At 42.0% G+C, this 15,516-nt stretch overlaps 1 protein-coding gene across 1 annotated transcript; it reads right to left on the bottom strand.

The window, feature by feature from the left end:
* Positions 1-1,369: 1,369 nt before the first annotated feature.
* On the bottom strand, positions 1,370-15,345 carry LOC118428821 (DBH-like monooxygenase protein 1 homolog). The gene is made up of 11 exons (XM_035839043.1): positions 14,882-15,345; positions 9,176-9,508; positions 7,892-7,975; positions 6,552-6,746; positions 6,047-6,149; positions 5,438-5,604; positions 4,840-5,025; positions 4,353-4,412; positions 3,496-3,629; positions 2,797-2,992; positions 1,370-2,187 (listed from the first exon to the last, which is right to left on the bottom strand). Exons 1-11 carry the CDS (start codon positions 15,158-15,160, stop codon positions 1,936-1,938), a joined length of 1,989 nt encoding a protein of 662 aa, XP_035694936.1. The 5' UTR covers positions 15,161-15,345; the 3' UTR covers positions 1,370-1,935.
* Positions 15,346-15,516: the final 171 nt, after the last annotated feature.

Raw genomic sequence — 15,516 nt, 5'->3', positions numbered from 1 at the left:
ATAAATGACTGGGTAGGAAATGCTATCCGGCAAGAGCGTTACCAACATGGGTGACCACAGGAAATGTGACTTAGAACTACGGTTCTATTGTGGATCTGGGACTTCTCGTCTTTTACGTGAGAATAGTTTTCAACGTGGCTGGTTTGACCAAAGGCGATAGGTCATCGAGTTTTTGTTGAAATCAGTATTACATGTACTTTGTCGTACTAAAATCAGACTCTATGAACTCAAACAGTGTGTACTCGTTCCACAGAGATTCCTGAGAATCATACACTTACCACACACTCAATGTACTCGGTCCACTCAAATATTCCCAAGAATCAACAATTAAAAAGCTCTGTGTCTTGTCTGACAGTGAAAGAATTCCGAGAATCATTGACATCATTGTGTACTCAGTCCACTGAAAGATTCCCGAGAACCATACACTACATTATTACAGTGGTGTGTACACGCGGTGTGTACTTGGTTCACGTGCACTAAAACTTTGGCGGGAAATCTGAGTCTCGCGTCTCTCTGATTGGCTAGCAATGATGTAGTCGTCTTGTGCAGCAGCGACCCTAACGGCCAGATATGGTACTGCTGGTAACGCAGTTCCCCGGAAATCGGACTTTACAAAATGCTGCATATCTTCTTTATTATTAGGTGTTGTATCCCAAGTAATCTCACATGGCTAGTAAGTAACACCTACATAATAAGTAGTATCAACGTGTTTTATTTCATTGCGGCATTTCGCCGAAAACAAGGGCTTTTGAAAGCATTGGCAACGCAGTCGGTGTTCGGCAAACTTCGTGTGATTTCGGCAACCGTTCTTTGGAATCGACAGCGTGTTTGTGTAACGTTAACCGCTAAGTGTACGATTCTCGGGAATTTTTCCATGGACCGAGTACACAGTGTGTATAAGTGTACGTATACGATTCTCGGGAATCTTTCCGTGGACCGAGGACACAGTGTGTGAAAGTGTACGATTCTTGGGAATCTTTCCGTGGGCCGAGTACCCAGTGTGTGTAAGTGTACGATTCTCGGTAATCTTTCCGTGGACCGAGTACACAGTGTGTGTAAGTGTACGATTCTTGGGAATCTTTCCGTAAACCGAGTGCACAGTGTGTGTAAGTGTACGATTCTCGGTAATCTTTCCGTGGACCGAGTACACAGTGTGTGTAAGTGTACGATTCTTGGGAATCTTTCCGTGGACCGAGGACACCGTGTGTGTAATAAGTGTATGATTCTCGGGAATCTTTCCGTGGAGTCGGATTTTATTACAGCAAACTAATACTGATTTCAACAAAAACTCGATGGCCTACCACCTATGCTCTAATCCCTACTTCCTGTCACTCCTTTAAGTCTGGCCTTTTGCGACCCTCTTCCAAAAGTATCTCTGTACAACATTAGCGCAACGATGCAAAGTATATTCCATATAACTTTTACATTAGACTTACGTATGCATCATATCATACAGCAACACAATAATGTTCCAGTAAAGAATAAAACAACCATCAAAATACCTTTAACAAACAATTGTATTGTACTTAAAAAAAACATTTGTAGATAAGAACCGAGTGATTTTCATGCAAGGCCACAAACAATGCATGACTCTTCAAAATGGCCGCCAGCACAGGAAATGGGTCTATTGATGGTGCTGTGTGTAACATTAGATAAAGGAAACACCCACTGTATAAATTATTAAAGCTCATTAACTTAAAACCTCAAAACGTGATCATTCCTTTTCCATATTTACACCGTTACGTACCAAATAGGAACTTTCCATGGAAAATGATTGAAAATATTTGTCACTACCAATCGAGACAAGTATGTAGCCTGCATAGCAGGCTCTCTCGTGCCTTTTTCGGATCATAATACACTTGTCGGCAGTGTCTGATTACTGGGTCATTATTGGCCCCAGGGCCAATCAGCGATCCGCTACAAAAAGAAGTTGTGTTACGGTTTCCACACGGTGATGAGGGCAAGCGCCGCCATGCAGACGATGGCTGTCAATGCAGGCAGACCGGAACGCGATGCGCCGGAGCCATCCCCGACCACAGGCGCACGGGTTGTTGCCTGCCCAGGGCCCGTCCCCACCGCCGGTACGCGGGTAGTGGCCTGTCCGGCTGGTGTCCTCCCGCTACAGATGTCATTGGGGGCGGTCCTCTTTCCACGCGGGAAGGGGACAGACTGAGTGCCCAATGCGGCCTGTTGTCGACGGGGGAAAACGAAGTGGATCGGTTACCCAAATGACTGTTAATCGCTTATCATACACTGTTTATTTTAAAGTTTTCATAATTGAACATGACTTACTTTACTTTCATCTCAGTCTTCTATTTTGCTGTATAGCCCTTACCGTGCACAGGCAGGTAAAATATGATCAAAGAATGTTTACTCCTTAGAACCAGTAGACGTGTAAACTATATATGCCCCTTGGTTAAACTCAACATGTTGATATGCTCAATTACCTAAGTATGTTGCTTTCTTATTGCCCCTCAAATTGTAAACATTCGCCAGGCCTTGTCAGACACAGTGTACTCTGATGCAGGTATACACCAACAACATACGCCAATGCCTACAGAGAGGCCGACGAAGAAGGCTATGCAGTTGTATGCATTTTTTACTTCCTAAGATTAATGTCTATATCGGAAGATAGAACTCTCATCTAGAGTTTTGAGTGTTATTTTCCAATAGATTTTGTATCGTCTTTTTGCAGAATTCCGCTTGTGTAGAATTACACAAAACCTTTGTGCTCTGATACCATTGGTGCCATTCTATCAATCTGAAAACTGTTAGCCTGTTACCCTTGAAACTTACCGTGTTGACGGCAGTCTGGTAGGTGGCCCTACAGTTGGTGTGGAAGGGCAGTGGGCCGTCCAGAAGAGACTTGGAGAAGTCTCGTGTTTTCTCGTCAGTCCACGGCACAGCCTCCATCACCTCCTCAAACGACTTGTTGACCAGGGGCTCTGGTGCCTTGATGACAATCTCACGATCACCGCGTTGGCCGCCAGTACTAAAGTCGGTATAGAAACAAATATAAGAATAAGAGAAACATACCGACATCGTTGAAGAAGTTCATCAGTCACGTATGAGTAAGTTAGTAGCACAATTCTTCAATCAGATTCAGTGACTTTTGAAAACACGTTGTACACGTGTCTTTGATGTTGTGCAAAGAAGAATAACTACGGTCTTTCAAAGTACGTACTGTGAAACACAACCGTTTATACCCGAACTACTATTGGGGACGGGAGCCGTGGATAAAAACTGTGTTCTGCGACCTTAAAAGTTGTTAGGAGTCGACGCTGACAAAAGGGGACCATTGCTGACGCTACACGTACGAGTGACAGTCCAGAAGACTGGGCCAGGGACCTGAAGAAGACTGAGTGATGAAGTCGATTTTTGGGGGGTGGGGGGGTGGGTGGAGTTTAACCTTTTCCATAATGCCATTGACATACTCAGATAAACATTCACGTAGTATACTTATGTCTTGTACTAGTAGTGTAAAGCGTTACGTACAACTCGAAGTTCTCCACCCCAGCGAATCTAACCGTGCCAGCTAAATTCGGCAGACTGTCACAGAAGGTCAGGTTGAACCTCGGGTAGTACAGGAAGAAGGTCTTGCACATTTCATCTGTTGTTCCAAGTCCACCCTGTCAGACGATAGAGAAGATGTATTTTTAAATCATTATCAATATTTCATAAGCTACTTCCCTTCACAAAGTACTAGCAAGCTTTTAATCAGTCCTCTGATCCTTCTCAAGTTGAAATGACCCGAAGCCCATGCCACGCGACCTGGTCCGGAGCTTTTAAGAGGTCATAAGCATACGTCAGAGGAAAATGACCGACCATCCCTCAACCGGGACGGGGGCCGACACCGACTACCGGACACCTTTCAGCTTTTGCTGACGTCACACTGACATAAGCGCTTAACTATTTGAATGAAAAAAAAACGCATAAAGTTTTGTAAATGTCAATAACAAATGAACGTGTCATGTCATGTATCGTCAAAGCAGATTTGTTACTTAACATTTCAGAAAACAGTAGCTTTTTAACGCCATTAGGCTTTAAACATGTTACATATGGCTCGTACACAAGCAATTGTGAATACACCCTTACTATCACCAAATATAAAAAAAAGCTTATTTGTATCTTAGAAATGCCGAAACATTTTTTTCAAACAAATCTATGTTTAACAGAATTTAGACATGAAAGAAAACACTAATAGTGTTGACTTAAACGTTCTATAAGCGGGATGCGAGTTGTGAGGTTGTAAACGAAATTGCGCTTCGTAAGTTTGTGATCTAATACTCATCATTAAAACTGTACAGGATACTGGGCAGATTTGATTTATGACTAAACAGCCGAGTACTTACATATGTAACCTCGTCCTTTTGCGTGCTGCGGTAAGTACATTCGGTAATCAGGGTATCACCCTGAAAAAGTGCAAAGATCAGAAAATCAGACAGCTTGAAGTCTATATGGTGTATACTGCACTCAAACTATATACTAGGTATTAGCTAAATATTTTTCCACATGTAGGGGTGATGCTTTATATTGTTCACACACACATACACACACACACACACACACACACACACACACACCACACACACACCACACACACACACACGCACACACCACACACGCACACACACACACACACACACACCACGTACACCACACACACACACCACACACACACACGCGCACACACACACACACACACACACACACACACACACACACACACACACACAAAAGCATTAACCTTCTTGGTGATGGTAGTTGTGTATTAAAGGACTGTCCACGGACATAAAAAACGCTGAGATCAGCAATATAATGTTGTATTGAATAACGTACCGGATAGACGGTGACTTCCTGTTTCAGCATCCTGAAGAACTGCAGGTTGAAGTCGTAGTTGTCGTCCCGTGCGATCTCAGTCTCCGTGCCGTCGTGGATCACCCTGGTGCTCATCTTCGACCCAAGTAGATGGGAGTGAAGTTCAAGGCCAATGATGTGGATGGGCTCTCCCAGCTCTTCCAGGAACTGTTCATGATGTACAGGAAAACGTAAGAATGAAATCAGGGATGGCAGGCTTCGCCTCCTCTTCCATACTGCTTAACCGATTCCAGCGACAAAAATAGCAACACTAAGGATGCATGATGCATAACAAGGCCATGTTTGTTGACTCTGTGTATTGAGTGACAGGAAGTTAGATATGGCCGCAGAGGACAATTTTGCCGGAATAGCAGGAAGTACAGATCTGAGGTGGCAGAACTAGTCGTTAGTGTCACCTGACAGCCCAGGTCATGAGGTCAATGGAAGACGCTACTAATACGGGGAGATGTTTTTCTTGCCTTTTAGAGCCTGTGTTCTCGTCGTTATATATATTCTTACCGTGATAGTTTTACATGTATGTGGCGATCGTTCATGGTGAAAAGAATACTATAGTACTCACCGCGTTCAAACAATTTGTGTTGCAGAATCCGGCGGACACGAACCCCTCGGCGCGAGGCGGGACCACGTGGAGTTTGGTCACCATCATGCCGACCTCCAGGATGCTGAGGTCGTTGTCCCTCAGCTCAGGAGTGAGCGTCAGTCTCAACCCCGAACTGTCACGGATTCCTGGAAGACATGGGAATGTGATGAGGAGGGAACAGGTTAGTGTTGCGCAGTAGACAGCGCCCTGTGTATCCTAGCCTGAATATTACCTTTTCTATTTTAGATATTGATTGTGTAAAACAGATTAGAAAAGACAGACCCATGCACTTTTGAGACTATCACTCTGATAGACTGTCACTATGTAAGTAATACAAATCAACGTTATTACAGCCGACTTGAACCATCCAATATGGCGGACAATACCCACGTCATAGTCACGTGAGTGCTAACACCTCATGAACACCTCATTATTAGCAAGGTTGGATTACACCATTGTCAAGCGTTACAGTCTTTAATTCATGCAAGGAAACCTAGTAATAAATATGGAGAAATTAAATGTTACATTGAAAAGTTTGATGAGAGCCTTGCACGAAAAAAGCCAGAGAAAACTTTGCTAGTTTCTGACCTGATGCCAGGTGAGGGTTGTCGTAGTGCATCTCTACCAGTACATAGCGGCTGTCGTCTGCGCCTCCGACGGGGAACCCAACGTGCTCAGGATACACAATGCCCTGCAGGCAGAAGAAATAGACTGTTTGGACCAGTGGTATTAAGAGTTAAGAAAATGATGAGTAGAGATGTGATCTCTTGTCAAAATCAATCCACTGAACAGTGTCCAGAACAAAATATACAAAACCCGGAAGTTCTGCTGCAGTAGTAAAGACAGCTGCCAATTGCCATACATTGTTACTGATGCAACTGTTGCGCAATAAACCATCCAGCTAGATAGGTCCCCAATCGATCCTCACATTTGCGTCCCCAACACCGTCCCATATGAAAACAACATTACAATTCATTCAAAATTTCTAAAGTTATGCTGACCACAAATGTCCAGAGACATAAATACACAGGGAACCCCTCAATTGTTCATAGAGCTAATAATGTCTCAATCCATTCATAAATTCCATCCCCACCTCTGAACCAATCGCCCATGCCGCCATAAGGCTCCCGCCATAACATGGCCACCAGTCCCGAGGCATGTTGGGAGAGCGGCACCGATGTCCCGGATGTTCCTCTGGCAGAAAAGTGACGCTTTGATCTGCCGGACAGGTGTAGATCAGCAGATGATGAACCACGCCTTCGTTACCAGGGGTGGTGATGGGTTCGTACTGAAAAGGAAAATGGCAATTACATTGTTAGTCTTGCCCCTAGGGCGTCCCCCAAAACAGCAAAAATTATCGCAAGTCAGAATCAATGGTTAATGATTTTTAAAAATCAATCTTATACATTTTTATCAATAGTTACTTAAGTTGTTTTTTGAAAATTAAAACAGAAGAATTTTTTTAATTATCAAAAATGAGTTTTACAACAATGAATGAATTAAGTTCCAAGTGTATAGAACAGGGGTGCCTAAGCATTTGCACGAACCCTATGAAATTCGTACGAATATTATGTGATACACACGAATTACTATGCGAAAACGCACGAATATAATGAAATTCGCACGAATCACTATGCATATGCGAAAATGCACGAATATTATTAAATTCGCACGAATCACTATGTGATACAAACGAACCTTATGCAAAACCGCGGCGGCCGAGAGAAGGCATGATTTTGAACGTTTCTACCCGTGATATTTATATTTCAAGGCATGGAATAGACATATACCACCACGAAGATGTATTTGATAGCCTGTGAGCTACTGTTTTACTTCATTTCGACGTCTTACATCGTATTTTCCGTCGCCGAAGATTGATTAGCCGCCATCTTGAAAATCCCGCTCCGTCTGTCACGTGACCCGGGCAGTGGTTGTGCAATTTCGCATAAGGTTCATGCAAATCTCATAAGGTTCGTGTGTATCACATAGTGATTCGTGCGAATTTCATAATGTTCGTGCGTTTTTGCATAGTGATTCGTGTGTATCACATAATTTTCGTACGAATTTCATAGGGTTCGTGCAAATGCTTAGGCACCCCTGTAGAAGTTCCCAGTTTTCCATACTTTATATCACAGAATAATACATATTTTTGCAATAAGATGTATCATATAATCATAAATTTCATGTATCATTCGATTTACAGCTGTTTTAAGAAGTGTTTAAAAGTTGAATATATACATATAAGCTTACATTAGTCATTGTAGATGAAAGTGCCAGGCGCTCCATTTTCGAACCTGACCTTTCTTTTAGCAACCGCTAATCAAGTACCAAATAACACGAAGTTCGATCCACAACTTCTAGAGTTATTTTCTTGACCTACATACGGACCAACTTTCTTAACAAAGGTAGAAATGAACAAATAAAAATTGATACCTTTATCATGTGGTGTTTGCTAGCCAACTCCGGCAACTGGAACACACGGCACCAGTATACTGTGTCCTGTTCAGGAACGGAGACCTGGATACAAATATAGATCCATTAATTCTCCACAAATGGAATGAAGACAAAGGTGATAGATTAATGCAGTTGTATTTGGTACCGATGTGGTGTTCTTATAATATAATGTCCATGATTGATACAGAGTATAGTGTGCGCTGCAGCTGAAAAGAGTTTTAACGACAAGGGTTAAGTGTTAAATTCTGCATACGGATGTACACGAATGTTCAGTATCAGGAAAATCCATTCATCTCTATTCAACTACTAACTGTAGCTGTGCGCAAAAAATTGTTTGCGTCCTCCCATCAAGTCCATTCATAAACATTCAAAAAATCTAAGTCAACACGTTTATATTTTCTCATTAATAATGCAAATGAGATCATCATTTGCATGATAAATATGTATTGACATTTCTCTCTTTCTCAGCTACATATGTGACAAGTTCTAAAGTCCTATCATGGAATGTAGTGAATTTATAAAATGTCCTCATTAATTATGCAAATTAGCTGTTGATTTGCATAATTGGTATCTCATTATGTAGGTCTTCACTTACGCTACCTACATGCAACAAAACATGATGATCCGTCAACATGTTCCTTTTTTTCTCATTAATTATGCAAATGAGGCCATCATTTGCATAATTGACATTTATCGACATTTCTCTCCTTCCCAGCTGCATATGTGACAAGTTTAAAAGTCCTATCATGGAATGCAGTGGATTTATAAATTTTCCTCATTAATTATGCAAATTACCTGTTGATTTGCATAATTAGTATACCATTATGTCATCACTCATTCTATCTACATACCAAAAATCATGACGATCCGTCAACACGTTGTAGCGTTATTCTCATCCAAAGTTTGAAAGGAAACCGGCGCCTGCAGTTCCAAGAAAGCCGCTAGGGAGCCCAAACTTACAGCACTTACTCTCTGCCTCGAGGGCTATCTACCACTCAAAAATCATGATCACAGCATGTCCAGAACAGGAGATATCAAAAATTACCACTCGTAATCGATCTCAAAATTACCACTCTAAACAAGGAGCTTTTATCAGATAAAAGCTCCTTGCTCTAAATAAGAAAAAATAAACCGAAACCATACAAACCGAAAATACGAAAATATACAAGGCGCCATTGACGCAATAAGATGTCTCCGTCCCGTAGGCGTCAACTAAAAAGCCCCCCCCCCCCCAAAAAAAAGAAAGAAAAGCACAAGTCTTACGTTGTTCATCAAGATGTCAAATGTTGTGATGTTTGTTTCCTTCAGGTTTGGCGGCGCGATGATGTTACTGAGAAGGACCGTACTTCTGACTCCCCTGTTGGCCCCGTGGTAGGCCGGGCCGCTCACACCAGACTCGTCCTCGGGGTCGTCGTCATGCCATGCCCACAGAACCCGCATGGTGTCCTCGTTGATGACGCGATCTTTGTCGTCACAGGTCGTCAGCTTCCTGCTGAACCTCAGGACGGTGTGAGTCCCGTTCTCGCTCCCAGACACCAGCTCCCAGTCCTGACTCTCGTCCACAGGGGGCTGCGCCTTTGCTTCTGCAAACCGATCCTGGAGTAAGATGATCGAAAAAAAGTTGAAACAGGCGTTATTTAATTTGCAACACTTTTTAAGGTGCTAAGATTCCAATTGACAATGAATACGTTGTCAGTAGCCGAGAAACCGTTTAGAATACGTCAGTTTTACATAGTCTTGTAGCAATTAACATCATTTTGCGAATGTATGATGTCTTTGAACGCTTGTCTTACTATTTTCTTTTCTGTTGTCCTGTTTGGACTAATAAACAGAACAACAGAACCAGAGGTCTTGTACAACAGAAGCAGACAGAGGTATTGTACTTGTAACATTATATTTGCTCGCTAGGAGTCGGACGTTGCTCACTAGGACGTTGACCCGGTAGTCTGCCCTCTCTGAAGACAATCTATATGGTGACATGCCCAGTCCATTGTGCAATTGTTAATTTGAAATTGGCCTCGGGGCACTGGACACCCTCGGTGTATCAAAAGAAACAACAGGTTTTATTTCTCGGAGGCACAAGTAGGATATTTTGTTCATCTCAGCTGAAGGAATATATTGACAAGAACGTTCAAAGAAGTACACTATTAGAAGGTACTGGCTCTAAGAACTATGGATGATATATGACTGTGATGAGAATAATACTTATAAGAGGGTCTGCATGGGGGGTCCTGACAACGCTTTACGCTAAATTCGGGACGGTCGACAACGCTTTACGTTAAATTCACGAAGGCAGGCAACGTTTTACGCTAAATTCAGACAGGCTGACAACGGTTTACGCTAAATTCTGGAAGGCTGGAAACACTCTACAGAGGCGGGGTCGTGCTCCGCAAGAAAGATTTAAATTTTGACTCTCTGAAACACTATTCCCTGCATTTTGAAGGGAAATTTTCGCTGGCAAACAAAGCTAAGTTGAATGGCATTTCTAATTAAAGAGTCCCAGGGGTTCAGCGTAAGCTTATGAGGGTGACGCCAGCCAACTTATTTTTGCAACGTCGAGCGCCGAAGGAAAGTCCGGGAAAATTTTGAAATCCTGCCCCCCTGAAACGCCAGTTTTTTTGGCTATTGTAGAAAACTAAGTGAAATTACATTTCTATCAGTAAAAAATGTGTTTGAGGTTGACACGTCACATCCCCCAGCCATGATACATATTTTTTACGAAGTCGATGACCGAAGGTAATAGAGTGGCAAAAGAGATCCGGCTAAATTTTGAAATCTTGACCCTCTATAAAACGATATTTTGTGCATTTTGATGGGCAAATTTCTATTAGCAAAACAGATCTTTGAGGTTGACACACATCCCCAACATATTTTCAGAATTTCGAGTTCCAATTTATAATAAAGGCGCGAGGCGGCACAAGGAGGACCATGGAAATTTTGAAATCTTGACCCTCTAAAATGATATTTCCTGCATTCTGATGGGCAAATTTTGCTGGCAGACTAAGCTAACTTCAATGACATTTCTATTTGCGAAAAAAAAGAAGATTTTTGAGGGTATATACCATATTTTTACCATGTCGATGACCGAAGCCGAAGGTGAAAGGAGTCGCAAGTGAGGTCCGGCGAAATTTTGAAATCTTGATCCTCTAGATCTGAAACGCAATTTCCTGTGTTTTGAAGGACTAAATTTACTGGTAGACTACGTTTCGACTTACGAAATTTGGGAGGCCAGCTACGATTTACGGATAATTTTTAGGCTTAATTACGCTTTACGTGAAATTTTTAGGCTAGATTACGCCTTACGTGAAATACACTGGCTACGCTTTACGGTAAATTTTCCATCCTCACTACGAATTACGTGAAATAAAATAGCTTACCCTACGAATTACGGGAATTAAAAAGGCCTGCCTACGCCTTACGGAAAAGAGCATGCAGACCCTCTTATAAGGAAGTTTGACAAATTAGCATGTTTTGCGGCAATACATAACAAGCCAGCATGAACACATGGCATGATGCAGGCCTTTTGCGGCAATATTAGTCGGCAAGTTCCGGGTGATTTTTTCAGAACAGGTGAAAAATAAAGATGTCATCCATAAAATCAAGCCAGTGTGGCCTTATTTTCAATTATGCCCTGTCAATACACCCGGTTGGCCAAACAAACGCACTCTACCAAAAAACAACATATCACCCTCCATTCCAAGGTAATGAAGCATTTATCCACTGCATGTTTAAAGCGATCGCTGTGTGTTTACACTAAGCAAGGAACCTGCATGCTTTCACTAAGCGAGTACCACGGTTTGCTGCACTCTTGTCGAGTCAATGACACGGCGGACAATCTGCCGGCTACCGATTCGGTTCAATGAACATGTCCGCTCGGGCAAAAGTCTCCTTGCGTAAGGTTTGCTTCTGGGAAAATTCTACACTCCCATTATTATGACTACCTACCTTTACCGAAGTGCTTCAGGTGAAAAAAATCGTGATTCACACATGAATGAACATGTCCGCTCGGGCAAAAGTCTTCTTGTACATATATGTATAGAGAGAAGGCACCCAAGGACAAAACTCCCAAAGAAAGTAGGTGCGGGGTGGTGTATCACATCGCGTGTCAAGGGAGAACTAACAAAGGCCCTTGTAAGGAAACTTACATTGGTGAGACTGAACGTGCTCTGAAAACTAGGTTCCTTGAACATCGGCGTCCAAGCTGTGTCAAATCGTCCGAGGTCGCGCAACATATACACATTGAGTCTCCGGGACATTCCATTTCGTTGGACAAAGTCAAAATCCTAGACTCGGAACAGGATTTCTTCGCGCGAGGAGTAAAGGAGGCAGTGTACATTAGAGCCCACCGACCTACGCTCAACAGAGACGGGGGGCGACATAGACTTTCTGATACTTATGACCCCCTCCTGCAAAAGTGGTGTGTTCCTGACGTCACTTCTGGAGATAGGGTCATTCTGTGAACAAGGTCGACGGAGTTCGACCGAAAATTTAGAGGGTAAGTCCCTATATTTTTCCGTGTTGGAAGTAAAGTTTAGAAATTTTCTCTATAATAGAGAGAAGTGTTTGATGTATTCAAAAATTCGTACTTTCCTAGAACTATCGTAAAGTGGAATTTGTTATCACCAAGTACAGTAGGGGCACCTTCTCTGGGTAGTTTTAAAGAACGCCTGCAGATAGATGTGCAAAAGTTAGGTGTGACGGGTCATTCAGTGTAATATAACCAGCTGCTGCCGCGCCGCGTGCCTGCGAAGCTGGTGTGTTACGCCGAATGGCGGTTATACCGGCTATATAGATACAGATACAGATACAGAAGAAAAGCAAAGAATATACGAAATTCAGCGCATAACGAGAGAACAAATGTACTGGTAGTAGGATAGTTAGATAATCAGATGCAATACGATTTGATATTCACAATCGATCATCGTAAAAATTGTTAAAAGAAGAATGACATCGAATGAATCAATTACATTGTAACTGCACGTATCTCAGTGAACATCCTCATTTCGTCTATCAGGGAAATGTAATTCTTCGTAATGCCCATTTTCATTCTTTACTATTCATAACATTTCTTCTAGTATTTATTTATTTATTTATTTGGATTCTCCACATACGGACAATGGAGGGTATGGCGGCACAGGTGTCAAGGGACACCTTTTCAAAGCCGCCATACCAACAGCATAATTAATGATACATCAAGTAATAATACACGTAAATACAAGAACAGTAGTTTCAGATCCTAATGTTTTTCTCCTTAAAGAAAAACCTGCATACTTGCCATATTGCCATTGTTTTTTTTTTTAACTTGTATTGTTTAGCGGCCCATAAATCAACAAGTTTCCAACCTGTTTCTGTAGCAGGGCATCCTCGAACAAGGGACACCCAAAAGACAAGTGCATTTCCAACCGAGACGCCCTTCCCCACACTTAAATCCAGTTACCAGGAGCTTAGCTGTGAGGCTGCTACCAGTTGAGCTACAGGGACATCCTAACAACCCATATATACGACAGTCTGCAAGATCTCGATGCTATATATTGCAGTTAAGATGGCTGACTAGCTAAGTAGAATGATACCTGTACTGTCAGCAAAGTCACGGTAGATCTCAATGCTAGTCTCTACCAGGCACATCGGTCTATAGCTATTTGCACAAGTATTGAATGATACTTTTAACATATTCAGTTCTTTACATTCACTTAGTCACCATAGATTTGTTTTATGTATAAGGGGAAAAAGAAAGATTTAAGACAGGAAAATGAGAATTTTCAGAGATTAGCCTCAGACTGGCCCAGACATTCAAACTCTAAAAGCAAACAAGTACATTGTATAGAATAATAGTTTTACGAGACCTATGAAAGCCTACAAGGGGAGAAAAGGCATTTCCACATAAGGCCATGTTGATTTGATTATATGGATGACATCCTCCGGGAACTACAAAACTGATGCGAGCGAGCGAATAAAAAAAAAGTTTGGCCAAAAAAAAAAGTTGCCTTCAGTATGAAATCAAAGTGGTCAGGAAGGTTGAACATAGGACTAAACACACATTGTATGGTATACCAACAGTTAGGTGTAGGGACCAGTACATCGCACGGGTGCAAAACATTTTTTCTTTCTTGGACCAATCCGAAAAAAAACAGACCTGAAAAAACAACAACAGAGGAACAGGTTTCGCCAATTACAAAATGGACACACTATGTCGGCAGCCATTTGGGGTCTAACCGCGGGGGGGCCAAGAAGACAACAAGAGCGAAGTCAAGTACAGTTTATAGTCAATTGCACCAAGTTTCAGTCAAAGGTACAGAGACAGTTAGCCTTTATTACATGGAGATGGGATTTTAAAATGCAGTGGGAGTCCAATAATCCACCAAACAGATTCCTTTGTAGCAAAATTGACCAATTACCATTGTTTTGAGTATTGCCAGTTCTCAAGTTTCCACAGACAATCAGGTCCAGGTTCATGTCCAGACCTGGAAATGATTCTCTGGACCTGAATTTTCTGTACTGGTACGTCCCCCAACCAACAATAGATTTTTTTTCTTTCTGTCCTTTCACATCTTATTCTTTGACTTAAGATTTATTTTGGCATTCTATGGCATTAGTTATCTGTTTTCTGATACTTTTTTTTCAATCTACGGAAAATTTGTGCTCATTTTACAGCTGCTTTGCACAATTTATTGTGTGATCGAAAACTTTTTTTTTTTTTGGAAATGGCCGAAAATTGGTGCGAGCGAGGATGTCATCCATATAATCAAATCAACGTGGCCTAAATGACGTAGAAATGTATTTGAGTAGTAGTAATAGGTCATTTCAGAGTATCAAATTGTGTCGAACCAACGAAAGTTGCTAGATGATGAATTAAGTAATTCCTTCAGTCTGCTAAGTAATAAATCGAAATACAGACCTTCGTAATTCATTCACCTAAAAAACGCAAAAAATTCAAACAAAGTCTACAAATTAGGAATATTTTGGACCCACCGTCAGATGTGCAGTCCCGTCTTTGACCCATCCGATGGCGATGTCGGATCCCGGCATGCCTCCGTTCGGGGACAGACCCAAGCCGACCCATCCTGTCGTCTGCACCTGGGCCTCAAACTCGATCTTCTCGTCGTCAAACTTCCACAACAGTTGGAACTTGCCTTCCTCGTCCAGAGACTCGCGGTGGGTGAAGCCATGGTCGGCGACGACATGTTCCCCAGAAAAGACAAAAGCAGCCAAAACTAAAACAGTGAACGAACCACAGACTGTTGTCTCCATTGTATAGCAAACGTTTTGTTCAACGTGTGCTAAAGAACCTCCTTCTCTTTCCAAATCCTATGCAGGTATGTTCTAAATCTAGTGAACAAAAGTCATCACATTTCGTTAGGGACAAACCATCGATGACGTCAAAGAGGGGTGTACGAACATTTCTTCCAACGTTTGAAAACGTGTGGATACAAGTGTTACAATATATTAATTTCTCTTTTCTAATTTCCGTGAGATAATTACGGGGAAATGAGACAAAAACGAAAGATATCAGCTTTCTTAAAGAAAGAAAAAACAACACTGCTACCAAAGCACCCCATGAGGCAAATGATCGGGTTCGACTATTTTTGGTCGGTGGGTTTGCCCGT

This window comes from Branchiostoma floridae, chromosome 13, assembly GCF_000003815.2.
Source record: "Branchiostoma floridae strain S238N-H82 chromosome 13, Bfl_VNyyK, whole genome shotgun sequence".
NCBI classification, from domain to species: domain Eukaryota; kingdom Metazoa; phylum Chordata; class Leptocardii; order Amphioxiformes; family Branchiostomatidae; genus Branchiostoma; species Branchiostoma floridae.
This window is presented reverse-complemented; position numbering and strand designations above follow the sequence as displayed.

What these genes read in the sequence shown, in the direction of transcription:
- LOC118428821 (XM_035839043.1), bottom strand. Translation starts at nt 15,160, where the DNA reads ATGGAGACAACAGTCTGTGGTTCGTTCACTGTTTTAGTTTTGGCTGCT. An exon ending in AGGAAGTCACCGTCTATCCG is followed by an intron (nt 4,413 to 4,839) that starts GTACGTTATTCA and finishes GCACTTTTTCAG; the next exon opens with GGTGATACCCTGATTACCGA. An exon ending in AAAAGGACGAGGTTACATAT is followed by an intron (nt 3,630 to 4,352) that starts GTAAGTACTCGG and finishes ATCGTCTGACAG; the next exon opens with GGTGGACTTGGAACAACAGA.